The sequence below is a fragment of the Bidens hawaiensis genome, unplaced genomic scaffold (genome assembly GCF_021521415.1).
Source record: "Bidens hawaiensis isolate Kalapana, Puna unplaced genomic scaffold, B.hawaiensis_p1.1 tig00037185_1, whole genome shotgun sequence".
NCBI lineage: Eukaryota > Viridiplantae > Streptophyta > Magnoliopsida > Asterales > Asteraceae > Bidens > Bidens hawaiensis.
The window spans coordinates 3,274-29,565 of NW_027496477.1; the positions used below are offsets into that span (position 1 = coordinate 3,274).

The window sequence follows — 26,292 nt, forward strand, 5'->3', positions numbered from 1 at the left end:
CGGTATCCACTCGCTCACGCTCTTCTAATATGGATCATATTAACATTAACCAACCTTCCGCCTCCGGGTCGACCCGTGCCCGCCGTACTGGTAAACAGAAGAAAGAAACTGAACCTAGGGTTAGGATTAATAATAATAATAATAATAAGAGAGAGTATAATTTGGGACTTAATAATGACCGGTCAGCGAATGAGGACGACACCGAGGACGATGACGTGGAAAATGATAGTGATGGTGATGGAGTAGGTTGAGGCTTTGACTCAGTTGTGTGACATGCTTGCCATTGGGACCAAGGATTCGCTTATTGGTTTTCCGGTTGATTTGTTTGTTCCTGTGCTTGGTGGGTTGCTTAATTATGAGAGCAATCCGAATATTATGTTGCTTGCGGCTAGGGCGATTATTACGCATCTGTGTGATGTGTTACCGTCGTCGTGTGTTGTGGCTGTGCAGTATGGTGCTGTTTCTTGCTTTGTTGCTAGGTTGCTTACTATTGAGTATATGGATTTGGCTGAACAGGTGTGTTGACTTATTGTCTTCAACTTTTGTTTACTTACTGGGACGTTTAGTTAACCGTTTGGCGGGAAGCTTGGTTTTGAATTGCGTGATGCGCTCTGATGCGTTTGGTCCAAAGATCTGATGCGAGATGCGCCGACGCATGCATTTTTATTAGAAAAATACTAAAGTGCATGACATTAAGCTAAAATAATAAAAAATGCATACTAATTCAAAAAAGTTTTTTAATATGAACCTAAGCATATAATGAGATATCCATCAGCAGATCTGTAACATGTAAATTAAAAGCAAGGGTATTATAGAATTTTAAAAAAATCAATAACTTGCTGGTTTTTGGAAACCAGCTGAATTGCTGTTTTTTTGGTGACTAACTTCATCACGATCGCTGTAAACCGATCGTGATTCTTTGAAGCAAACAAAGTCTATTTTTTGGGAATCAAATTGAAGTCAATTCTGCTTCAATTGACGCATCCAAAGTTGCTAATCGGATGTTGAAATCTGATTGCATCATGGAAACGCTGCACGTCAGATGTTGCGATGCGGTCTCACCTGCGCAACAAGTCGGGAAGTTTGTTTATACAATAAATGAACAAACACGAATAACTTTTTGTTCATTTAACTTGATGAATAGATATAAGCATATGTCTTCTTTGTTCATAGATGTTCAACATTCGTTTTTGTTTGTTTGATGACGTTTATTTAAGTTCGTTTGTGTAGAAATTCATTTAAATCTTTTAGGTTGGTTACAATTTAGTCTAGTTTTATGGCAATTAAACATCACCCTCGACAATCTAGTTCAGTTTTAGCCTTTTTTATAACGAACGCTTATTTAGTTTTTCGTGTTTGATTGTTTGTCGGTTAAAGTTAAACAAACGAACATGAACATGCTTTGTTTGTGTTCATTGGTTTGTTTACATTCCTACCTACAAAACTTATCACAGTAATAGTATTGGTAATTGGTGATCATTGTTTCTCAACAGTCATTGCAAGCTCTTAAAAAGATATCTCTGGAGAACCCTACTGCATGCTTGCGAGCGGGTGCGCTAATGGCAGTGCTCTCTTATCTTGACTTCTTTTCTACTGGAATTCAGGTACCCTTTATTGCTTATCATGTTAATTGTTAACCGTATACAAGAATTGAATATAATATGAATTATACCTGTTAGCGTGTAGCATTATCTACTGCTGCAAATATGTGCAAGAAACTTCCATCTGATGCAGCTGATTTTGTCATGGAAGCTGTTCCTTTGCTGACAAATCTTCTTCAGTATCATGATGTGAAGGTGAGTCAATGAAAGTCAAAGCATTTAAGATTGGCCAACTAGTTAGCTAAATACTAATCGTACATCCAACTGAGTTTAGGTTTTGGAGCATGCATCTATATGTTTGACTCGAATTGTAGAGGCATTTGCAGCATCATCTGATAAACTTGATGAGCTTTGTAACCATGGGTTAGTTACACAAACCGCTTCGCTTATTTCAATCAGCAGTTCTGGTGGTGGACAGGCGTCTCTTACCCAATCTACATATACGGTTTGACTTTTTTTTGACTTTTGGAATTGTAATTGCTTTTAGTAGGGGTAAGTAGCTCAATAATAAGGCTTTTGTAGGGTTTAATACGATTGCTTTCCACATGTGCAAGTGGGTCTTCTTTATGCTCAAAAACTTTGATGCTTCTTGTAATTAGTGGTATTCTTAAAGATATATTATCAGGTTCTGGTGTTGTTGCAACCATGTCTGTTTCACCTGCTTTAACTAGGCCATCAGAGCAGGTAATTCATCTTTATATTTTGACTTTTTTTTTTCTTGTTGCTAAAATTTGGTTCATTTTTGGCTGTGAGCCTTTTAGGGTTCATTTGATGTAAAAGCAAAGAGTTTTATTGTAAATAAACTGAACGCTCAGCAGGAAGTTCGTTTATTTGATAAATGAACAAACATGAGCAAAAGTATTTGCTCATTTAGTTAAACGAACGAACATGGACACGTGTTTCATTTGTTCTTTATGTTTGTTAACGCTTGTTTACAGTCGTTCATTTAAGTTTATTTATGCTTGTTTGTTCGCATTCATTTGTGTTCATTACTTTATGTGTGTTTAAGTTTGTTTGTTTACGTTGTGAACGCTGTTTACAGTCGTTCATTTATGCTTGTTTGTTTGCATTCATTTGTGTTCATTACTTGATATGTGTTTAAGTTTGTTCGTTTACGTTTGTTTGTATGCATTCATTTGCGTTTGTTTATGTTCATTTAAATTTTTTAGGCCATTACAGTTTAGTTCACTTTCAATAACTTTTAGGCCCAACACATTGTTGCTCATGTTTGCTTCTTTTTGGTTTTAGTTTAGTTATGTCCGTTCATCTTATGTTCAGTTATGTTTGTTTGTGAACCGTTTGTTTATACTGTTAACGAACGGACATAAATGAACACAAACAAGAAAACCTCTCTTGTTAAGTTCATGTTCGGTTAAAGTTCAAAGAACATGAACATGCTTCATTCATGTTTTTTTGGTTCGTTCACAAGCCTAAGCTTTAACCCATTGTTGGTAATGGCATCATTTACAAACCATTTTGACCAATTTGTTTAATTTGTTAACTCACAGATATTTGAGATTGTGAGTTTGATAAATGAGCTTCTTCTCCCATTGCCTCGAGGAATCATATTTTTTTCTGCCACCACTAAACCGTCAGCTGGCAGTTCTGGCAAGCAAGAAGTAACTGATGCATCTGTATCATCAGGTCATGAGAAGTTAGTGCCAGATCAGCCTGAGCTTTTGCACCAATTCGGGATGGATCTTCTTCCTGTTCTCATTCAGGTTAGTTCTGAAAAATTATTCAGATTTGTTATTATTTGCGCAACTATTTTTAACAGACAGGCTCACTTTGTTTTGCAGATATATGGGTCAAGTGTGAATGTACCTGTTCGCCATAAATGTCTTTCTGTTATTGGGAAGTTAATGTATTTCAGCACCAAGGATATGATACAATCTTTACTTGGTGTTACAAATATATCAAGGTATATATATCATATATGTGTACTTTGAAGTATTTAGATAAATTAGTTTTGTTAATGCTTTAATTTTTTTATAGTTTCTTGGCAGGTGTTTTGGCATGGAAAGATCCACAAGTCCTATTGCATTCTCTTCAAATTGCAGACATTTTAATGGAAAAACTTCTGGAAACTTTCTCTAAATTGTTTGTGAGAGAAGGTGTCGTTCATGCTATAGATACACTAATTTTGTCTGACTCATCAATCAACAAGGATACCGAGTCGATACCCGGATCATCCACACGTTTGCGACGAAATCGTCGCCGCCTAGGTGGGACACCCAATGTTGATGTCACTTCTGAAAACCCCCAAAATGCCCCTGTAGAGGCTTCTAATGTTAGTTCTAGTATTCCTATTGCGGTGAGTTCGAGTGCAAAATCTTTTAAAGATAAATACTTTTCTTCAGTTCCTGGATCTGATGAAGTCGGGGTTACAGATGATCTTCTTAATTTGAAGAATCTTTGCATAAAGTTGGGTGCTTTAACATATGATTGTAAGTCAAAGGGAAAGTCTAAAGCTTCTGGATATCAGTTTGTTGACTTCTCACCGACTAAAGAGGAAAGTTTATTGAAAATGATAACCGAGATGCTAGAAGAATTAAGCAAAAGGGACGGTGTTTCAACATTTGAGTTCATTGGAAGTGGTGTTGTTGATGCTTTGCTAAATTACTTAACATGTGGATGCTTTTTTAAAGAAAAGGTGCTGGAATCAAGTTTGACCAAGTTAAGTCAACAAGCTATGAAAAGGTATAAATCGTTTATATCAATCAGCCTTCGTTATGGACTTAACGAATCAAACTTGACTCCTATGAGTGTTTTAGTTTTAAAGCTTCAAAACGCATTGACTTCATTAGAGCGGTTTCCAGTAGTGCTGAGTCATGGTTCTCGTTCGTCTACAAGTGGGCGTCTCTCTTATGGTGTGGGTGCAACATCTCGACCATTTAAGCTGCGTCTCTGCAGATCACATGGTGAAAAGTCTCTTCGGGATTATTCTTCAAACATTCTTTTAATTGATCCTTTTGCCAACTTGGCTGCTGTTGAAGAGTTTATTTGGTCACGGATTCAACATGGCGAGTCTAGTCAGAATAAGTCATCTTCTTCTCCTGCTCCTGGTACACATCAGTATTCTACAAGATCCAGGTCAGTGGTTAATATAGGGAAGTCGGCCGAAAAGGACACGCCACAGGACAAAAACGCAAACTCTTCTTCAAAGGGGAAGGGGAAGGCTGTCCTGAAGCCAACTCAAGATGAGGCGAGTGGACCCCGCACCGAAATGCTTCTAGAGGAAAGGCTGCTTCTGATAAAGACACTTTGATGAAATCTGTGGATAATCAGTCGACATCTGAGGTATGTCTTTTTATGTATTTGTATTTGTTTCTGTTTTTTGTTTTTAATGTTGGTTGTTAGAGGCGGCAAAATTGCTGTGATGGGTGTGTTTGCTAAATGTCAAAAATGGGTTTGGGTCAGTTTTTGTCTAGCTTTTAGAGTATTGTTTTATAAATGTTTATTATGTTAAAATGTAATTTAGAAGGTTATATGTATTAAAAATACTTTTGGGATGACTTTTGACATGTTTGACACATTTCATTGATATCAAGCATTTGACCCAGTAGGTGTGAAATATAACCTGAGTTGACCTGTTCATAAATAAATGTATCAAAATTGTATCTCTATTGTATGTTGGATCTACATAGAACTTAAATGTTTTCTCTATACTATTACTATCATAAATTGGAATAACATGTTATTGGTGATATGAAATAACTTGTTTGTTTAAATGCCTATGGCGCATTCTCAAAACCTTGTAATGGCGTTTGTATTGCAATTCCAATTTTGTTAGTCATGATGTGTAACGTTAAGACGTGATTCGGTTTTAGAAATGGTTTCATGTCCTGCCCTTCAATCTCTACGTCTGGCTCGTTCAGCTTGCTGTTTCCATAAGATATCTTTGACCGTATTTTTCTTTGTTTTACTGTACTTATATTAGTCTTTATCATTATTTTTCTGTCTGTTGCTGGGAAACATTTTATTTTGTTCACTGTAGGATGAAGACGTAGAGTGACCACCTGTCGAAGTTGATGATGCATTGATGATTGAAGATGATGATATATCTGAAGATGACAATGATGTATGTTTTTTACACTTTTTTAGTTACATTCTACTTGTTTTTTTTTATTGAGCATTGATGAGATGAACCTTTTTTTTTATGCTTTCAGTTAAGGGATGAACCGGTTCCAGTTTGCATACCAGATGTCCACAATGTTAAATTAAACGACTCTGCAGAGGATCATAGCTCTGCAGGCCCCACAACAAGTGACAACCACCCAAATTCAGCATGCGGTTCCACCAGTAAAGCAACTCCATCTCGGGCCTCAGACTCCTCAGAATTTAGATCTCCAAATTCTTTCGGCTCACGTGGGTCAATGTCATTTGCTGCTGCCGCCATGGCTGGCCTTGCATCAGCAAACAGTAGTAGAGGTAGTATTAGGGGTGTTAGGCATCGCCATAGTCAACACTTGTTTGACTCTAATGACTCCATTCCCAAACTCGTATTTTCTTCAGGTGGTAATCAACTTAACTGAAACTTAACGATATTTCCAGCAGTTCAACAGCATATTGCCTTAGACGAGGGTGATGATGATAGATATAACACCAGTGAATTCATATCTAGTGACGGGAGCAGATTATGGAGCGATATCTACACTTTGAATTACCAAAAGGCCGATACCACATCAGCCGATACCACATTAGCCGTGAATCTTTTTGTACAGGTTAGTATAGACAACTTGGAGGAGTATGTTTCACTTGTAGTTGCTGCCACTGTTAAAACTGGTATCACTCGTCAAATGGAAGCGTTGAAAACTGGTTTCAATCAGGTCAGCCTCACTTGCTTTTTTTTTCATTACTTACACTTTGTTTTGGATAACTATTAGTTAACTAATGTGAATGTTTGGTCAACTACTAGTTAGTTAATGCGCATGTTTGGTCAACTAACAGGTCTTTGACATTTCATCTCTGCAAATATTCTCCCCAAGCGAATTGGATTATATGCTTTGTGGTCACAGAGAACTGTGGGAGGTAATTCCGGTTAACTTTTTCATGGCCAAAGGTCAATGCTTCATGAAAGAATGTATCTGAGTACTTTTTTTTTACAACCGCAGGCTGACAAATTTGTAGAAACATTAAATTTGATCATGGGTACACTTCAAAGAGTCCTGCAATAGTCAACGTATGTTAAATCTTGACTCATTTTGGAATCTTTTATGACAAATGTCTTGAAACTTGTTTTTGACAAATGTTTTAGTTACTTGAGATAATGGGAGATTTCAACCCTGTACAACAAAGGGCGTTTTGTCGGTTTGTGAGTGGTGTGCCTCGGCTTCCACCTGGCGGTTTGGCGGTGTTGAATCCTAAGTTGACCATTGTCAGAAAGGTATCTATTATATGTTAAAAACAAAGTCTTTTTTAGTTATTTATGATATAAAAGTGGATATGAACACTTTCTTTTTTATGCAGCATTCTTCAACTGCAAGTAATGTGGGGCCCAATGCAGAACCTGCTGATGATGACTTGCCAAGTGTGATGACCTGTGCTAATTACTTAAAGCTTCCTCCTTACTCTACCAAGGTGAAGTAACCCTTGTGCAAGTTTTGCACTTTTGGTCCTTTTAGTTTGGATTAACAAACTTAATAACCCTTGATGTTTACGTTGTTTGTAAACAGGAGATCATGCAGAAGCGAATCCTGTATGCCATCACTGAAGGGCAAGGATCTTTTGATTTGTCATGATCTTTTCGTTTTAAGCTAACTGAATTTTGTATATTTGCATCTCGAAAGCTTATTTTGGAATCCTTGTTTTTGACTTTCTACTGCCGCCCTCCGTGATGGTCAACTTTAAGGTCAGTTTTTCTTTTTTATAGTATTCGGTATGAAAATAGGCGTTTTGGGCAGAGGTGGTAAAATGGGCGGGTCAAACAGATTGGGTAAACATATGTTTTTTTTAACATATCTAAATAAAGAATTCATTTTTCACACCAATTTAATTTTACTTAATAAACCGATTTAGGGGGTACTTTTAATGCTCACACTTCAAGCAAAGTTGAGTAGAGATACGATCTTCAAATATCTGAAGTGTCGCGTTATGCTTTGACTTCTGATCATTTTCGTTTGATTATTTGTTTTCAGTTAAACGTGGATGTGGCGATTCAATCATGATTAGGCTTTGCTGAAGGACTGAACTGCTCTTTTCTATGGTATTTGTTTTGTAAATAACTAGCAAAATATGATGTTGCTCGATGATCTTTTTGAAATTTATAGATCTAGTCAATATCTAGTCTCAAGTACGGTTTTATGTGAAATATCTTGTCCTTCGGTATGGTTTTACTTGGATCTTTTGAAATTTCTAAATCTAAATTATCTGGTTACTTAATATGGTTCTGGGTGAAATACCTTGCCTTATAAATAGGTTTGGGAAGTCATCAAACACTTTGGGTTTGGGCTGTTTTGTTATTTTATTCCATTTACTTTTAATACTTTTTTACGAGTTAATGTAAGTTTTAATAACTAACCAAAGGATAGCTATAATCCTTTCTTAATGATGCATGCAAGATAAGTGTAATAAATAACCAGCTCGAGAACTCCATTAGTGAGCCTACTTCCCATCCCTGGATCTTATAAACAGTGTCTAGTTACATTTCACAATTGTGTAAATTCAGCTTGAATCTGTTGTTTTCTTTACCGCTTTAACAGTACTTTTCACAAATTTTGGCAAAAATGAAGAACCAACGCCAATTTTGGCAGATTGAGATCTAAGACTAACCTAGCTATATGTTGTTCCAAGGCCCAGTGAGATTTTTCTTAAAGCACTATGGACCAAGACAACCCGTCTTGTGAAAGGCCGAGACCACCTTCCGCCACAGACTATTCTCTTTGGTTTTGAAACGCAAAGTCCATTTAGCAAGCAAAGCCTTATTGATATCTTCAAGTAGGCACAAGCCTCAACCGCCAATTTTTCTCTTAGTAACTCTTTCCCAAGTAACCCAATGGGTTTTCCTGCTGTCCTCACTTAAGGAATATTTTACGAATACCTTCCATTTATAACTTTGCTTGGGGCTTTGTAAATAGAGAAATAACAAAATTCCCAACGAGTTGCGTCGGGTTGATGACAATCGTACTCGTACAACTTATCAAATCGTGTAGTGCATTTGCGAGCCGAGGTGAATTAGAAACTTTGTTAACGAAAAAATTACAACAAATTAACATAACTAAACACGCGCTGCGATTACGAACCGATGACACTTCAGTTGGTATCTGGTTACGGCGTCAAAAATAAAGCAAACCCTAAATTCGCCCACATCCAAATACAACAATTTAACATATTTAAAATATAAAAAAAATGTGGCGAACAAAAAATACACGCGCGTTGCAGCTGCGAACTGATAGGAATTCGTTGATTCTAGAATCGAGGGACAAAAAAAGTGATAGGAAAACCCATGCGTTGCGTTTGCAAACTAACGCGAATTCAGTCGGAATTGACGCTGTCGGCACTAAATCGTACACAGAAAACCATATGTTGTGGTGGTAAACCGACACGAGTTTGGTTGGTATCAGGTTGCGACACCAGAATTAAAGCAACAAGTTAATTCGTTCACACTCAAAATACATCAAATTAACATATTTACATAAAAAAACAGACCATGGCGAACCAAAAAAAATACACATGTTGTGACCGTGACCTGACATGAATTCATCTAAAATTGATGGACAAAAAAAACTTGTGGGAAAAAACCTTAGGTTGCGAACGCGAGCTGACGCAAATTTGGCAGGAATCATTTGATGGTATCAACGGTAAAAAAAACCCCATATTTTACGACAGTGAACCGACGCGAGTTTAAAAACGAAAAATAAATTAAAAGCAAATAGAAAATTGATGAATCCCGTGAGGCCACATGCGTGATTGCATCGCCAAACTTCTTAATTATTATTATATATATATAATAAATCTGTTTCTAAGCTTTCCAAAATTGATTTGAGAAGAGTCAATCTTTGATAACACTCTGTTCCCGAGTTTAATAGATAGAAGATAGGAAAGGAAATGAAATTAGTAAAAGAAAAGAAAGAGATGGAATAGAAAACATAGAAGTTACTATCGTATCCCAGAGTTCAAAGGAAATGAAAAGAAATTAAAGCTTTCATGTGTTACTAAGTTGAAAAAAAGAAGGAAACTTACAATTTTACAACTATACTTTTGTTCCTTATAAGTATTCACTTGTACTATCAGCTACATGGTGGCCTTTGTATTCTCAAACAACCTCTTCTCTGTTTCTCAATCTTGCATCCGAATTTATACAAGCTTTCACAGCAAAATTATAATTCCTACTCTGCTTAGTTACATAAATATCAAGCCATCGAACACACGAAAAAAAGGTGCAACTTAAGCAATGCTCCATACGAACCAAAAATGGTATTAGGAATTCAAATAATAATTTAGATGAACCATATCCTAATTAATAACTTCTGGCGCACATTTTATAATGATGATATTAAAAATTATCTCCTAATAATAACATTTTAATAATCATATTATAATTTGAGTTAAATCGAAAGCAACATATATTTATGTAACTCATGGATGCATATCGGTCAAAAGTATCAACTTAATGTCCAGAAACAAAAAAGGAAAAAAGAGTTATGCTTTGATCGGTAATCATAATCTCATTGAAGTAATAGTCAATAATAAGTAGCATCAAGTAAATTAACATACAACCAACAATTAAAGAAAACACTAAACTGATTGCATTTGCAAATGCTGTGAGCATAATGCAGAAAGTTTAGGCAATCAACAGGGATTATTATTAAACACCAACACATATTTCAACAGCAAAAAATATACTAAATATACCATTGTTTTCAACATCCATAATCAAAAAGTAACACCACTTGTTTTGGTCAAAAATCACCGACAATGCTCTTTCATCCCTTTGATAAGACACTCTTCGTTCCAACTGCATCTCCTGGCTTACCCTTTTACCATAGGCCTAACTTACCCTTTTACCATAGGCCTAACTTGCAAATGCTAGGAGATCATTCAAGTCAGTCAAGGTGGAATTCAAGAGCATGAAGAGGGAAACAACACCAATTCAATCAGCTCCTGCTCCAAGTTCCATTTCTAGAAGTTCACAAGGATCGAAGAAATTATTGGATAAAATTGTGGTGGGGCTTGATCATGACGTTGAGCTCATAAGAGACAAGCTAGTGGAAGATCGAAAGAAGGTAGATGTTGTCTCTATTGTTGGTATGGGTGGAATAGGCAAGACCACCCTCGCCACCAAGGTATTCAACGATCGTTTTATTATGCATCATTTCCATGTCCGTGTATGGGCCACTGTTTCTCAAACTTATGATAAGCGGGCTGTGTTGGTTCAAGTTTTGGAATCCATCCGTGGTCAGTTAGGTCTTGAAAAGGCTACTGACTCTCGACTTTGTGAAATGGTGCACAAAGGCTTAATGGGTAGGAGATATTTGATTGTAATTGATGATATATGGGACATAGGAGCATGGGATGACTTGAAATTGTTTTTCCCCCATGACAACAATGGAAGTCGGTTTTTGCTCACTAGTCGCGTAACTGAAGTTGCAAAGCATGCAAATGCAGATGGACTCACATGGGATATTTGAGCAAAGAAACAAGCTGGGAGCTGTTGTGTCAGAAGGTGTTCCATGGAAATGAGTGCCCCGAATGGTCAATTAAACCTGGAAAGCAAATAGTAAAGAATTGTCACGGGTTACCACTTGCAGTGGCTGTCATTGCAGGACTCTTAGCAAAAGAAGCATGGAGTGAAAAGTTTTGGGTGGAAATTGCTGAGAGGAACATTGCTGGTGAAGAGAATGGTTGTCTAGAAACATTAGGTTTAAGTTACAAGCATATTCCTATTCACTTGAGAGAGTGTTTTCTTTATCTTGGTGGTTTCCCAGAAGATCACAAGTTTGAAGTGCAAAGGTTGATATGGTTATGGGTGGCCGAGGGGTTTATTGAAGAAGATGGAAATAGAAGGTTGGAAGATATTGGTGAGGATTACTTAATGGATCTGATTGACAGAAATCTTGTAATTGTAGCAGTGAGGAGGAATTCTAATGGAGGTGTCAAAGCTTGTAAAATACATGATCTTGTTAGGGAGTTATGCCTAAATAAAGCTAGGGAAGAAGGATTCTTCCTTCAAATAGACAGGCTAATATTGTCTTCCAATGTTATCACACCACAATATATGCCTGTCCGTATGGTCTGTAATACGTACGATCTAGACTTAAGACACCCGCCCACCCAAAACCTTCGATCGATTTTGTGGTTTGGTGATGTCAGATCCTTGAGCAATAATATTGCAAAGTATTTCCGTTCATTTTCCCTACTTAGGGTGTTAGATCTACAAGAAGATAGAGTGCATGATTTTCCCAAAGGCATGGAATTGCTAGTTCACTTGAGGTATCTTGCAGTTTGGAATTTTCACCAGGTTTCCCATCTTCAATATGCAATTTATGGAACCTTCAAACCCTCATTTACAATACAACTGGGTCTCTTCGAAATCGTGAGAGTATTGTCTTACCTAGTAACATATCAGATTTGGTAAATCTAAGGTGTTTGTGGAGCTTCCAGAAGCCCTTTTTTCTTCCTTCCATTATAAAACCAATGAGTTTGAAAGCTATTTCAGACGTGGTGTTGCGAGATGGGGTTGATAATTTTCAAAAGTGTTTTCCCTGCATTAAGGAACTTACATGTCGTAATTATGTGGATGAGGTAATTGACTTCAAGTCTCTTACCCACCTGGAAAAGCTCAAATTAAGTGGTGGCTTGCAAAGAAGACTGAAATCAAAGAATCGCATTGCATTCCCAGCAGCGTTGAAAAAACTTACACTGGCGTGGTGTCATCTACCATGGAGTGATATGCCAACAATTCAGTCGTTACCTAACCTCCATGTGCTAAAACTAAAATACATGGCTTTTGAGGGAACCTGCTGGAATACTGATGAGCATGAGTTTAGACAGCTAAAATTCTTGAGAATTGAGGGGTTGTGTTTCAAACAGTGGGTAGTGTATAGCGCAAGCTTCCCGTGTCTCAAACAATTAGAAATTTTCTACTGCCATGATCTAGAAGAGACCCCTCTTGATATTGGGGACATACCAACGCTTGATCTTATTAAAATCAAGTACTATAGTCATTCTGTTAATGAATCTGTTAGAAGAATTCAAGAAGAGCAACGGGATTTGGGAAACTACAACCTAAAGATTGACATTTTAGAAGATAAATAAAGTTCTCAGTTCTGGTAAAGGTAATCAATCATCTCATAGGAAACATTATTGTCTTTTGGTAATATGTATTTTCTCTGTCTTGTGGTGCTTCTTCACTGCCCGTTTAGTAGTTTCTATGGAGGGGACTGGAACTTAGCAGTTGCTAGTTCGGTGGTTATATGGAGTATCAAAGTGCTGTTGATTACTGAGATCTTTTGTGATAGCGAATTATTGTCATTTTGCAGATCTATTCTCTAAACAGACAACTGTGAAGTTAAAGTTTTAATGTACAAAGTTCAAAGATGGTAGCAAAGGTGGAACAAAATTTTGCAAGAGATGGAACATCTACTCTTAGGGTTGGTAATATGCTCAATATTGGTTGGCATGCGTACTTGAAGTTAAGAACTGATGGAGATAATATAAAGCAAAACTATGACTTTACTGGGGTTTTATTTTTTTGTATTCCGGGTGTTTTTAGAAATTGAATAAAAAAAAGTCAACCATGGTCAACGGCGTAATGGTCGTCAGAGTATACTGCAGTATATTTGGCCTTGGGTAAACGCTGGGTGCTTATATTCTGTATTTGCTGATAATGGAAGTGTCAAAGTTGTAAAGTGCATGATCTTGCTAGGGAGCTATGCCTGTAGAGAGCTAGGCTAACAATGAACGCAACGATGTCAGAACGCGTTGGTGGATGTTGGAGATTCCATTTACTTTGGGTGAAGTCCTTCACATTTTGGAAGGATTTGTGAAAACCTTTAAATGTAGGAATTTGACGGAATTATTTCCATCTTCTCAGTTGTGTAATGGTAAAAACTCTTCAAGATGGGCGGCTTTTGGATCTTCCTTTTTTGACACTGGTTTACAAGCTTGTGCGTGGACAGGTAATATTGTTTGTTACATGTCCAAGTTTCGGGTTAACACAACGTGACGCACACTTTAACTTCATTGCAGCAGCTTGATTTGTATGATGTTGCTTCTTTTTTATGCTGAATTGGGTAAAGCTTTGCAAGAGTTACAAGCTCTTTGTAGGAAACATTAGCTAGAGTCAACACCCAGGTTTGACAACAATGAAACACGTGGCTTAAAGTTTCGCGGGGATCCAATCGAAAATCTTTGTATGGACTTTATGTACACTTCCCGTTATCCAGATTTTATTCGGAAACCTGACAATGAAGATGTACTTATTTTTTTTTATGTTTATTCATATTTTATTATTGGTATGTACAGGTTAATATAGGTATGAAAATTTTTATATGTAGTGAATCCAGCCCCCTCGTGTTTTCATCCAAGCTTCGCCACTGTCTGCAAATTTCCTCACCAAATGAATTGGATTATATGCTTTGTGGTCGCAGAGAATTGTGGGAGGTAATTCTGGATGAATTTTCATGGTTATGGTCCTATCAATATTTCATGAAAGAATTAAGAAAGCATTGAGTAACCCTTTTTTTTACAACTGCAGGCTGACAAACTTCAAAGAGTTCTGCAATGGTCAACGTATGTGAAATCTTGACTCATTTTGGAATCTTTTATGATATTCATTTAATAGAAACCTTAATGTCATGAAATTTATTGTTGACAAATGTTTTAGTTACTTGAGATAATGGGAGAATTATTCAACCTGTGCTACTTAAAGCTCCCTCCTTAACTGAGTTAACTCTACCAAGGTGAAGTAACCCTTATTTGGCACTTTTGGACCTTCTAGTTTGGATAAAAGAACTAAATATCCCTTGATGTTTACATATGTTTGTAAACAGGAGATTATGCAAAAGCAAATCCTGTATGGACAAGGATCTTTTGATTTGTCATGATCTTTTCATTTAAAGTTAACTGAATTTTGTACATTTGCATCTCGAAAGCTTGTTTTGGAATCGTTGGTTTTGACTTTGTACTGCCGCCCTCCCTAACGGTCAACATTAAGGTCCGTTTTTTTTCTCTCGTAGTATACAGTATGAAAACGGAAATTTATATTACTATTTTTAGTGTGAAGGTGGTAAAATGGGTGGGTCAGACATATTGGGTTTGGGTGAAATATCTTTCCCTTAAGGAGACGTTTCGAATCCTTAAGCCGATCATGATGGGCGGTTCTCGCAGGGTATACTCACATCTCAAGCTCTATTAGCGGGCCCAACAAATGTTAGTTAATCTGAAATACCATATGATGATGGAGGCCCATTAGGTTGATTGGGTTGGAATAAAATGTACATAGTGGGTCAAACTAAAAAAAGAAAAGGATTGAAACGGGTTTGACATTTCTCGAAGTTCTTTTTTTTATGGAACGAGAAAAACGAAGGAAACTTTTTAATTTTTTACTTTTTTAGTTTTTTATTTATATTTTGAGTTATGATTTTTAAAAATTTTTTTATTGAAGGGTATTGGAACTTGGAAGTCATAAAAAATAATTAAAAAATCATAACTCAAAATATAAATAAAAAACTAAAAAAGTAAAAAACTAAAAAGTTTTCTCTGTTTTTCTCGTTCCATTAAAAAAAAGAACTTCGAAAAATGTCAAACCCGTTTCAATCCTTTTCATTTTTCAGTTTGACCCACTATGTACATTTTGTTACAACCCAATCAACCTAATGGGTCTCCATCATCATATGGGATTTCAGATTAACTAGCATTTGTTGGGCCCGCTAATAGAGCTTGAGATGTGAGTATACCCTGCGAGAACCGCCCATCATGATCGGCTTAAGGATTCGAAACGTCTCCTTAGCCTTAACATGCTGCCCTTGTTTCATTAAACATATAGATAGATTATACATCTTGCTGTTATCGGGCGCGATTACTAACGCTCTTGGTATGCATCTTCGGCCTCTATCTAGTTTCAATCGCCATCCATTGATTCGAAATGTTCTATTACCAGTTGTCAAGAAGTTATATTTTTAAGTTTCCATGTGAAAGTTAGTCTTGTACTAAGTTCAACCTTATTCTTTGCGATTCAGATTGACTTGCATCTAAAATCTAAATACAAGATTATCTAGGCAAAGAACACTTTGTATTGCGTTTAAGGACTTTGAAAATATCTTTATAAGATGGTTTGCGTAGGGGTGTTTATGATTCGATTTTGGACAGTTTCAAGGTTATAAATCGAATCATAAACACCCCTAATTTTGTGGTAGTGTTGTTTGTGTGGTTTGCAAATAAGGGCATCCTCTATTTATAGTAGAACCTTCAAATTTGTAGATAATACAAGAAAATATTTATGTGCATCTATTTTAAAGATGATTGTGGAAAATTCATACATTTCTGAGGCATTCCTAGATTTTTCAATGCCATGATTCATGCAGTGTTCCAGATTTCTCTTAAGAGTTTTGATCCTTCATATTGACCTATAAAAAGTTTCAAAACACGAGCATGGCGACCAAAGTTAAAAAAGATCGTTACATTATGACAATTTTGAACATATATAAGTTACATTTCGGTAACTTCTGTTATATATATATATATATATACTAGCTTTAGAACCCGTTTGATACACAGGATGGCCCAAATTATAAAAATACAAATAAATTTAAGCAATAACTACATAATACTACGATCGGTATCACGTATTCGGTCCATCTATAAGCAGAGTTGCGTGACCATCAATAAAAATTTAAGATGCTTAACATGAACATAAACTTTCAAGGATGGTCAGCGCTTGAGTCCCTATAGTAGACGTCTGATGTGAGTTTGTCGGTAACCAGTTCACACAGTTATTAATTTAACATAATGATTAATACTAAGCTAGTGTAATTGGGAAAAAAAAACAAAGATGCTATATTAGTATATTATAGGACATATTGCTATATCCGTATGCTTTGAAACAATTATGAAAGCAAAAAAGATTGGTTTTACTGTAACAATGGTTAGATGATCAAATCAACCATTACACCTAACCGAGCTAATCATGAGTCTTTTCATATCACTGACCATTCTGTTAAAAAGAAAAAACTCAAACCTTCATTGACCATGCCAGCATGAGTACAAGCAGCCAAAACCGCCACAGAAGCCACATAATTCGGTCTAAAGTCTTCCATCTCCATTTGCTTGAATAAAGAGGTGCATACAAGGTCTAAAGCCACTTCTAATAAATAAACAAATAACCGTCAGTTAAGAAGTATTGTCATTAGCAAATATTGAGAGAAATGTTATCGCGCATACCATTAGCATCATGGTAATTTGACCAGATCCATTAGCTTGTCTAGTAGTGTATGTTGCCTACAATCCAATATTTCAAAACATAGCTTTAGAACCCGTTTAGACAACAATAATTAATCGGGGAAAATAAGTCGTTTATAAAATAAACACTAATCGTCCTACAAATCTTAAAACCCCAATCATTATATAATAGCTGGTGACTATGAATCTTGCAACAATAGAGATACAAAATCAAAGAGAAACCTTAATCAATCTAAGCTTTTAAAAATAATTCTATAAATGAATGGCGAGCATGAATATCGCGAAAAAAGAAATCAAGATCAAGAATCAATAATCAGTCATGAATCAATATGAATAATAAATCATGGGGTGGGTTATTGTACAATAATCAGTTATCGAACATTAGGTACCCAAGCTTTTATAACGTCGATTTCAATTTCACGCGATGACATAATCGTAAATAACCTAAATCTAATTCTACGATCTAATTTATCAACTGACTCATCGAGCATCCGTCCATATCAATACAATTCAACCATCGACCCATAACAAACTAACTTGCATGTCGATATCAAACTAATAAATTGAGTTATCTAACCCTAAAAATGTTCGTTAATCGCAAATAAGACCTCAAATCATAATCGATCAATTTTTTTTACAATTAAACAAACAATTGCAGTTTGTTCTTCAATTTTCCACCTAATCATACTAATTTGAGTCATTAATTCTACTCGTTTCAATCAGTTGTTGAAGTAGGTATACCAACAAAAGAAGTTAGGTGCTTGATCTTCAAATTGATAAAAAAATAATGATTTAATCAATCAAATAGACGTGTAAGAGGCTTTAGAATCATCAATTAGTTATGAAATTGCAGAATAATACATTAAATTAGCTCTGATTAGAGTTTAAAATATTGTGTTTAAACATTTTGAACAAAATTGAAACATTCAGGACAAAACTTAAAAACGTTCTGAACAAGAAGTTCAGAACAAAAACTCTTAGAAGTTTAAAACAAAAAGGTTCAGAAGAAAAGACTAAAAAGTTCATAACAAAAGTCTAAGAAGTTCAGATTAAAAAAAGATCAGAAGAAATATAGAATATATTTTATGAATATCTTCACCTATTATTTTGGTCCTATTTTTATCCCTTTCCTTGTTTAGTCGGCTAAGTTTTCTACATATTTACATATTTGATTGTATTGTTTGGTAAATTATTATAAAAATAATATCAAGATCTACAATCCTCTCTGCCCCATCGTGTTCTTGATGGCATTTTTCCTAAACCCTAGATCCAGCCTATGTTTGATCATAAAAAAATAAATAAATAAAAAATGGCAGGAGATGATGAAGTAAACCAAACAAAACCCCAAGAAATTTCCAGCCCCATACCAGGCCTAACCAACATACAATACAAGTTATTCATGGAACACTTCTATGAAGCGGGGAACAAGGGAGCAGGACTCATTGCTAACAGGGCAGGCAAAAGAGTGATGGAAGGTGAGTGGATCATTGACTCGGGTTGCACCGAACATATAACTCACCTACCCGATCTCCTCGAAAATAAGGAAACGACTACAGGTGAGTTCTAGCATCTTTCTCTATGACGTTTTTCGAGGCTGTGTGCATACTCCAATGTAATAGTTAATACACTTATCTTAAGTGATAAGTGTATGATATGTGTATGATTATTTATTGAGTGTTATTATTATAGAATGTTGTATGAATGTACGTATAAATATATATATATATATGCAATTAAAGGATATGAAACGTATGAAATAAATGTAGGGACGATTGACAGGACATGTATGGTTGTATGGTTATGCGAGACAAAGGGACCAGACCCTAATAATATCTGAGATAGGATGGACCATACCCTAATTATATCTGAGATCGAGGCGGGAGGGACCATACCCTAATAATATCTGAGATAGAAGGGACCAGACCCTAATAAAATCTGAAATGGAAGGAACCAGACCCTGATAATATCTGAGATAGAGGGACCATACCCTACAAATATCTGAGATAGTAGAAGTAGGATAGTTTACGGTATACCATAGAAGAAAGAAAGAGAGTATGTAAATACGTAGGTATGTACGTAAGGCATGTGTGAATGAGGAACGGTAAGTGAAGTATGAAATACGCATCTTCGGATGTGTATAGGTATGAACGTGAATGTAATGTATGATTAATTGATTAACTATAACTCACTCAGCATAGCTGACTTTTAGTATGCACGCAGGTGAGTAGGATGAGGCAGGTTGCTTGATGGAGACACGTGACAATAAGATGAAGGTTGGCATCATTATACATAAGATTCACGTGTTATTAATGTTTAATGTTTAAGACTTATTCTATTTTATTTTAAACAGGTACTTATATTATGCAAGAATGGTTGACTTAATATTCCGCAAATTGTTTTAATTAACGCTGATTTCCGAATTATGTGAATGAGTAAATCCAATCCAAGCAAAAGTAGGGCACCCGGGACCGGGGCCTTACACTTTAAATCCCTAACCTACCTTGAAAAGCTTAAATTAACTATCCGCAGAAGAGAGGAATCGACTGTGCATGATCGTCCTAAAGGTGAGCCAAAGTATTACATTACATTCCCAGCAAGGCACTTGCACTACTTAGGTGTGGCCTACCATGGAGTGATATGTCAATCATTCAATCCTTACCGAATCTCCAGGTTCTAAAATTACACTTTCAGGCCTTTGAGGGAAGCTGCTGGAACACAACCGAACAGGAGTTCCACAGTTAAGATTCTTGAGATTTGAGGGGTTGAATATCGAAGTGTGGGAAGCCTATGGTACACGCTTCCTGTGTCACATACTTAGAAATTTTTAGCTGCTTGGGTCTTAAAGAGACCCGCCCTTAAAATTGGGGACATACCAACACTTGAGCTTATTAAAATCAAGGAGTGCAAGCACCCAACACCAAAACACTTATCACATACTAACTGCAAAATGATTTTCAACAAACACCTAACACCTCAAGAAACAAAGGTGTAACAGCTACAACATACAAGGCCTAAACAGTCTTTATGAACATTGACAGGCCCATCATCAAACCGCACAAAAGGCTTAACTTTTTTGTAACGAAGTAGGCATACTTCGTTAACGAACGACAACCTAAATTTGATAGAAAACCAATCAATGCTATGCCAAAAAATGAGCATCAACCATGTATGCTTCAGTTACTGTGTATGCATATTTAAGGTAACAAGTTAGTTCAAATTGTACGGTTCAGTGAAGACATCGGTTCAGATTTTTTAAGGTTCATTTTCATACACACTCTTACATTTTCATATATTTTTTAAGCTTCATTATATTAATGTAACTGTGTTTTGTTAGGAAAATTGTATGGTTTAGTTAAGACGTTGGTTCAGATTGACGTTGGTTTAGTTATTGTATATAACTTTCAGTTTTAAACACACCTATATTTGTGGCACTTTGAGATTTTTTATATATTTGAAACCTTTTTGTATATTGTTTTACTAGGATAGAGCCCGTGTGATACACGGGTGGTTAAAAAAAATAAAAAACTAAGTCACGGGTTATAACATAACTAAAAGGGTTCGTGTCCCATATTGTGTTTAGAAGAAAAGATGATAAAATAGGAAGCTGCTCACATGACATTTACGTGATATCTTATGTAGAAGCCCTAGAATGATGCCATGTGGAAAAATCATCTTGCTTTAATGTTAGATTATACACTTTTGACCCGCAAACTCATAATACCTCTGTAAAAAAAATTCAGTAAATTGATCAAAATGTGAAAACCAGTTATTATTTTTTAGGTAATAACTAACTTGAGATAATTAGATATTGTTAACAATATAATTCTAAGAAAGTCATAATTGGTTTATTTGAGATAATTGATAAATATTAAATATTAATAAATGCATTAATTGTCAAATGATTTAACATAAAAATGTATTAAATTGAGGGAGTGGTAATTATAAAATTAGTTAATTATGTGGAATATGTATAAATGGAAATTGATTAGTTGGTATCCCATGTGGATGACGTATTTGAAGGACATCTGTAAATAATTATGATATATGTATCACGTATATTAATCTTCAAAATGTAAACACCCATTGACAAGTTTAATGAATGAGTCGTGTTCGCCGACCAAAAGCCATGTTTTCGTATCGTGTGACCCTTATTTTAAACTAAAAACAGTAAATCTATTAATTTAAAGGATTAATGAAACACCTCCTAAAACACAATCATGTTCATACTTTCTGGAGTAAAAACAAAAAAGAGAATATTTATCACATAAAAGAAATCTCCAAACTCTACTTCCTTCCATCGGCGTTGACTTAGACAGCTCTGCCTATTCATTCAGAGATCTGATCCGGCTGTTTGCTCTTTTCAGATCTATATTATTTTATTTTATTTTAGAGATGATGTCATACGCAGGTATCCAGATGTTCATGGAGAAATTGAATCAACTTATTCACTGCAAGGATATTCGCTTCTTTGTCCGTAACACTATAATTAGATCTGAAAGGCCTCAGTTCCAGCTTCTCTATGATGAGCTTGGCTCCATTATTGAAGCCCTTTCTATTCACCAGCACCTCGAAAAGGTCAATGATCTGAAGAAGAGGTTTATAGATGCAGCGGAAGAGGCAGAGTATATCGTCGATCTCTTTCTATCTCCTGCTCTCCCTTGGAAATTCGAAGAGGCGTGGTATCTGTCCAGTGCTCACATTCGGGGTGCTCACATTCGGAATACATTTAATGAATTTAGTTCCTCTCTAAATCTTGATGATGTTTGGAGATCATTCAAGTCTATCCAGGAGGAATTCATGAGTATGAGAATCGATAGCATGAAGATGAATTCATCCGCAAGAACAGATAATCAATATGCTCCTGCTAATACTCCCATCACCAGAATCTCACCAGGATCGAATGATGAGATCGTGGTGGGGTTCGGTTGCGAGGCAGAGCTAATAATAGAGAAACTTGTTGCGGATTATCCAAAGAAGCTAGATGTCGTCTCTATTGTTGGTATGGGTGGAATAGGCAAGACTACACTCGCCACCAAAGTATTCGGTCATGATTATGCTAAGTATCACTTCCATGTCCGTGTGTGGGTCAGTGTTTCTCAAACATATGATAAGCGAGCTGTGTTGACTCAGATTCTAAAATCCATTGGCGTAAAACCAGACTTTGAAAAGGCCGGTGAGTTTTATGAAAAGTATAGTGACTCACAACTTCATGAATTGGTGCATAAAAACCTAATGGGTAGTAGATATTTAATTGTAATTGATGATATTTGGCACATAGAAACATGGGCTAGCCTGAAATTATTTTTCCCTCATGAAAACAAAGGAAGTCGAATTCTGCTCACCAGTCGCGTAACTGAAGTTGCTAAGCATGCGAGTTCAAATGGACTCATTCATCACATGGGATATTTGAACAAAGAAACAAGCTGGGAGCTGTTGTGTCAGAAGGTGTTCCATGGAAATGAATATCCCGAATGGTCTATTAAACCTGGAATGGAAATTGTAGAAAATTGTCAAGGACTACCACTTGCATTGGTTGTCATTGCAGGAGTTTTGGCAAAAGAAAATTGGAGTGAAAACTTTTGGGTGGAAATTGCTGAGAGGACGGGCTTGTACATTGTTAATGAGGAGAATGGATGCTTGGAAACATTAGGCTTAAGTTACGATCATCTTCCTCTTCACTTGAGAGAGTGCTTTCTTTATCTTGGTGGCTTCCCAGAAGATTACAAGATTAAAGTAGAATGGTTGATATGGTTATGGGTTGCGGAGGGATTCATTCAAGAAGATGGAAATAGAAGCTTGGAGGATATTGCAGAGGGTTACCTAATGGATCTTATTAATAGAAATCTTGTAATTGTAGCATACAGGAAGTCTGATGGAGCTGTCAAAGGTTGTAAAGTGCATGATCTTGTGAGGGAACTATGTTTGAAGAAAGCCAAGGAAGAACAATTCATCCTCCAAACAGAATCCTCTCAATTTTCTAATGCTATTACACCACCGTATAAGCAGGTCCGTATGTTCATAAATAAAGATACCTACGATCCAGACTTTATTCGTCTGCCCACTCAAGATCTTCGGTCACTTTTGTGCTTTGGTAATTTCAGATCATTAAGAGACGACATTTCAAATAACTTATGTTCCTTTAGGCTACTTAGGGTGTTAGATCTACAAAAGTGTGGACTGAATGGTTTTCCCAGGTTCCATGAATTACTAATTCATTTAAGGTATCTTGCAATTTGGATATTAAATGAAAATTTCCCATATTCAATATGCGACTTATGGAACCTTCAAACCCTCATTTATATTACTGATTGTGAAACAACGGTTTTACCTTATAAAATATCAGATTTGATAAATCTGAGGCATTTAAGGAGCCAGAAGGGAAGGCTCCATTTTCGTCAGCACATGAAACCAATGAATTTGCAAACTATTTCAAATGTGAAGTTAAATGATGACTTTCCAAAGTGTTTTCCCTACATTAAGGCACTTAGATGCAATACTTTTTTTGATAAGTGTGACTTCAAATCCTTAACCTACCTTGAAAAGCTCAAATTAACTTTCCACAGAAGAGTGGAATCAACTGCGCATAATAGTCCTAAAGGTGAGCCAAAGAATTACATTACATTCCCAGCAACACTGAAGGCACTTGCACTCCTGGGGTGTGGCCTACCGTGGAGTGATATGTCAATCATTCAGTCCTTACTGAATCTCCAGGTTCTAAAACTACACTTTCAGGCCTTTGAGGGAAGCTGCTGGAACACAGCCGAACAGGAGTTTCCACAGTTAAGATTCTTGAGACTTGAGGGGCTGAATATCAAAGTGTGGGAAGCCTATAGTACAAGCTTCCCGTGTCTCAAACAATTGGAAATTTTCCGCTGCTCGGGTCTTGAAGAGATCCCCCTTGAAATTGGGGACATACCAACACTTGAGCTTATTAAAATCAAGGAGTGCAGGCACTCTGTTGATGAATCTATTAGAAGAATTCAAGAAGAGCAACGGGATATTGGAAATTACGACTTAAAGATTGACGTCATCCCATTTGAAGATATTAATTTGTGAAGTTATTGTGCAACAAGTGGAAGGGTGCCCCTTTTTCTTCCTTCAATGCTGAATTGGGTAAAACTTTGCAATAGTTACAAGCTCTAACATTAGCTAGAGTCAACACCCGGGTTTGACCACAATGAAATACTTGACTAGAAATTTCCCGACAATGAAGATGTATTTATTATGCATCCTTTTGTTAATTAATTTATTTTTGCTTCATAACATGTTATTTGTTTTTATGTTTATTCATATTTTATTATTGGAATGTATAGGTATACACAAGTTGGAGGAGTGTATAATCCATTTCTCGTGTAGTTGCTGCTGCCATTCAAACTGGTATCACCCGACAAATGGAAGCAGTTAAAACCACTTTTCACCTGGGTCAGCTTTACTTTTATTTAATTTCTGAGAAATTTTTCATTAGTTACATTTATTTTGGATGAAGTGATGTGTGGTCAACTACAAGGTCTTTGACATTTCAGCTTTGCAAATGTTCTCCCCAAGCAATTTGGATTATATGCTTGGTGGTCAAAGAGAATTGTGGGAGGTAATCTTGGTTGACTTTTGATGGTCAACCGTCAATGTTTCATGGGAGGATATATCGAATAACTGTTTTTACTACCGCAGGCTGACAAACTTGTGGAACACATAAATTTGATCATGGGCGTACTTCAAAGAGTCCTGCAATCGTCAAGGTATGTGAAATCTTGACACTTTTCAGAATCTTTTATGTTATGCGTTTAAATGAAATCTTAATATCATGAAATTTGTTATTGACAAATGTTTAGTTACTTGAGATAATGGGAGAGCTTAATCCTGTATAACAAAGGGCGTTTTGTGGGTTTGTGACTGGTGCGCCTCGGCTTCTACTTGGCGGTTTGGCCGTGTTGATTCCTAAGTTGATCATTGTCAGAAAGGTATTTATTATATGTTAACAACAAACGATCTTTTTAAATTATCAAGTAATAGTGGTTATGAACTCTTGCTTTGCATTTTTGGTCCAGCTTGTAGTTCAGATAAAAGAACTAAATAACCCTTGATGTTTGTAAAACAGGAGATCATGCAGAAGCAAATCCTGTATGCCATCACTGAAGGACAAGGATCTTTTGTTTTTCATTTAAAGCTAACTGAATTATGTATACTTGCATCTTGAAAGCTTATTTTGGAATCTTTGTTTTTGACTTTCTACTTTCACCCTCCCAAAAGGTCAACTTTAAGGTCGGTTTTCTTTTTTATAGTTATAGTATTCGATATGAAAATATATGTGTGTTATACGGATGGGGTAAACGGGTCAAAAGGGGTAACTTTTATTTTGTTCAAAAATCTTTTTTGTGTGAATAAGTGATCTTTAATTTTATATTTTCATAAATCACTAATAGAAAAAAGCCTTTAATGACATGCGTATCATGACAAGCGCCGATTTATGACACGCAAATGTGTGTGTCATTAAAAAAAAGTCATATTTTTCAAAAACTAGAAGATTTATGACACTTGTTTTTGTGCATCATTAAAACAACTTTATAAATTAAAAACCTAACTGTACTTGTCGTGTTGAAATCAAATAAAAAAATAAAGGGGCATTTGCATATATCCTTTTCCTAAGTTCCCTGATTACATATTTACCCAACCCTTCAAAATCAATTGCATATTTCCCCTCCCTAAACCATATATATTACATACTAGTTTGAGGCCCGTGTATTACACGGTTAATTGATGAAATTTTTTAAACTTTAACCATTAAGTGAAATACAATCAACAAAAATGATCATATAATGTTAATAAAATTATAATTTACATTAAAATAACAGAATTACGTAACTAAGATTACACAAATATGTTGCAAATAAGTAAAACCTTCCTTGTATACCACATTTGTGATTGTATTGGTCAGTATACACTATTTATCAAAAATCAGAATCTTTAGTCCATGTCTGCTTTTAACTCTTGATAAGGTAACAAATAGGCCTGCTTATATCTCTTCTGTGTGACAAATAAGGTTCTTCAAGTGCATTCCAACCCTAATAAATAATACTGTGTCCATGAAACCAACAAAAAAATATCTATGCACATAAAATATCCTACCTTTTAATTAATTAATATGATGTCATTTGAGATCATCTGCTCATGTTTATCCAAAAAACATGATTATCCCAAAAACCAGATTGAACTTTGATGATATAATCATCCTTAGAATCTTTAGAATTTGAAATTGATTGATATGATAAATTTGTTGTCATTAATATTATATATA

General features: G+C 35.8%; 3 protein-coding genes and 1 pseudogene across 4 annotated transcripts; all 4 read left to right on the forward strand.

Annotated features, from left to right (window-relative positions):
* Positions 1–247: 247 nt before the first annotated feature.
* Positions 248–5,682, forward strand: LOC143589036 (E3 ubiquitin-protein ligase UPL3-like). The gene is made up of 9 exons (XM_077069897.1): positions 248–516; positions 1,494–1,604; positions 1,680–1,796; positions 1,876–2,046; positions 2,124–2,285; positions 3,110–3,322; positions 3,401–3,522; positions 3,597–4,901; positions 5,599–5,682. The coding sequence occupies exons 1-8, from the start codon at positions 274–276 to the stop codon at positions 4,867–4,869; spliced, it is 2,412 nt and encodes an 803-aa protein (XP_076926012.1). The 5' UTR covers positions 248–273; the 3' UTR covers positions 4,870–4,901; positions 5,599–5,682.
* A 1,013-nt stretch (positions 5,683–6,695) lies between these two features.
* LOC143589037 (E3 ubiquitin-protein ligase UPL3-like) lies at positions 6,696–25,253 on the forward strand. Of its 2 annotated transcripts, XM_077069899.1 has the most exons (5): positions 6,696–6,783; positions 6,859–6,987; positions 7,071–7,181; positions 7,277–7,452; positions 7,739–7,838. In XM_077069899.1, the coding sequence occupies exons 2-4, from the start codon at positions 6,871–6,873 to the stop codon at positions 7,340–7,342; spliced, it is 294 nt and encodes a 97-aa protein (XP_076926014.1). In that variant the 5' UTR covers positions 6,696–6,783; positions 6,859–6,870; the 3' UTR covers positions 7,343–7,452; positions 7,739–7,838. The 2 variants fall into 2 exon arrangements, with proteins under 2 accessions (XP_076926014.1, XP_076926013.1); XM_077069898.1 differs by lacking the exons at positions 7,277–7,452; positions 7,739–7,838 and adding an exon at positions 25,096–25,253.
* On the forward strand, positions 10,670–12,690 carry LOC143589041 (putative late blight resistance protein homolog R1B-17; annotated as a pseudogene).
* LOC143589035 (putative late blight resistance protein homolog R1B-16) lies at positions 21,396–24,074 on the forward strand. Its single transcript, XM_077069896.1, has one exon. It carries the CDS (start codon positions 21,396–21,398, stop codon positions 24,054–24,056), a length of 2,661 nt encoding a protein of 886 aa, XP_076926011.1. The 3' UTR covers positions 24,057–24,074.
* Positions 25,254–26,292: the final 1,039 nt, after the last annotated feature.

What these genes read in the sequence shown, in the direction of transcription:
- LOC143589035 (XM_077069896.1), top strand. Translation starts at nt 21,396, where the DNA reads ATGTCATACGCAGGTATCCAGATGTTCATGGAGAAATTGAATCAACTT.
- LOC143589036 (XM_077069897.1), top strand. Translation starts at nt 274, where the DNA reads ATGCTTGCCATTGGGACCAAGGATTCGCTTATTGGTTTTCCGGTTGAT. An exon ending in TTACCCAATCTACATATACG is followed by an intron (nt 2,047 to 2,123) that starts GTTTGACTTTTT and finishes AGGCTTTTGTAG; the next exon opens with GGTTTAATACGATTGCTTTC. An exon ending in TTCTTCCTGTTCTCATTCAG is followed by an intron (nt 3,323 to 3,400) that starts GTTAGTTCTGAA and finishes TTTGTTTTGCAG; the next exon opens with ATATATGGGTCAAGTGTGAA.
- LOC143589037 (XM_077069898.1), top strand. Translation starts at nt 6,871, where the DNA reads ATGGGAGATTTCAACCCTGTACAACAAAGGGCGTTTTGTCGGTTTGTG. An exon ending in AGTTGACCATTGTCAGAAAG is followed by an intron (nt 6,988 to 7,070) that starts GTATCTATTATA and finishes TTTTTTATGCAG; the next exon opens with CATTCTTCAACTGCAAGTAA. An exon ending in TTCCTCCTTACTCTACCAAG is followed by an intron (nt 7,182 to 25,095) that starts GTGAAGTAACCC and finishes TTTGTAAAACAG; the next exon opens with GAGATCATGCAGAAGCAAAT.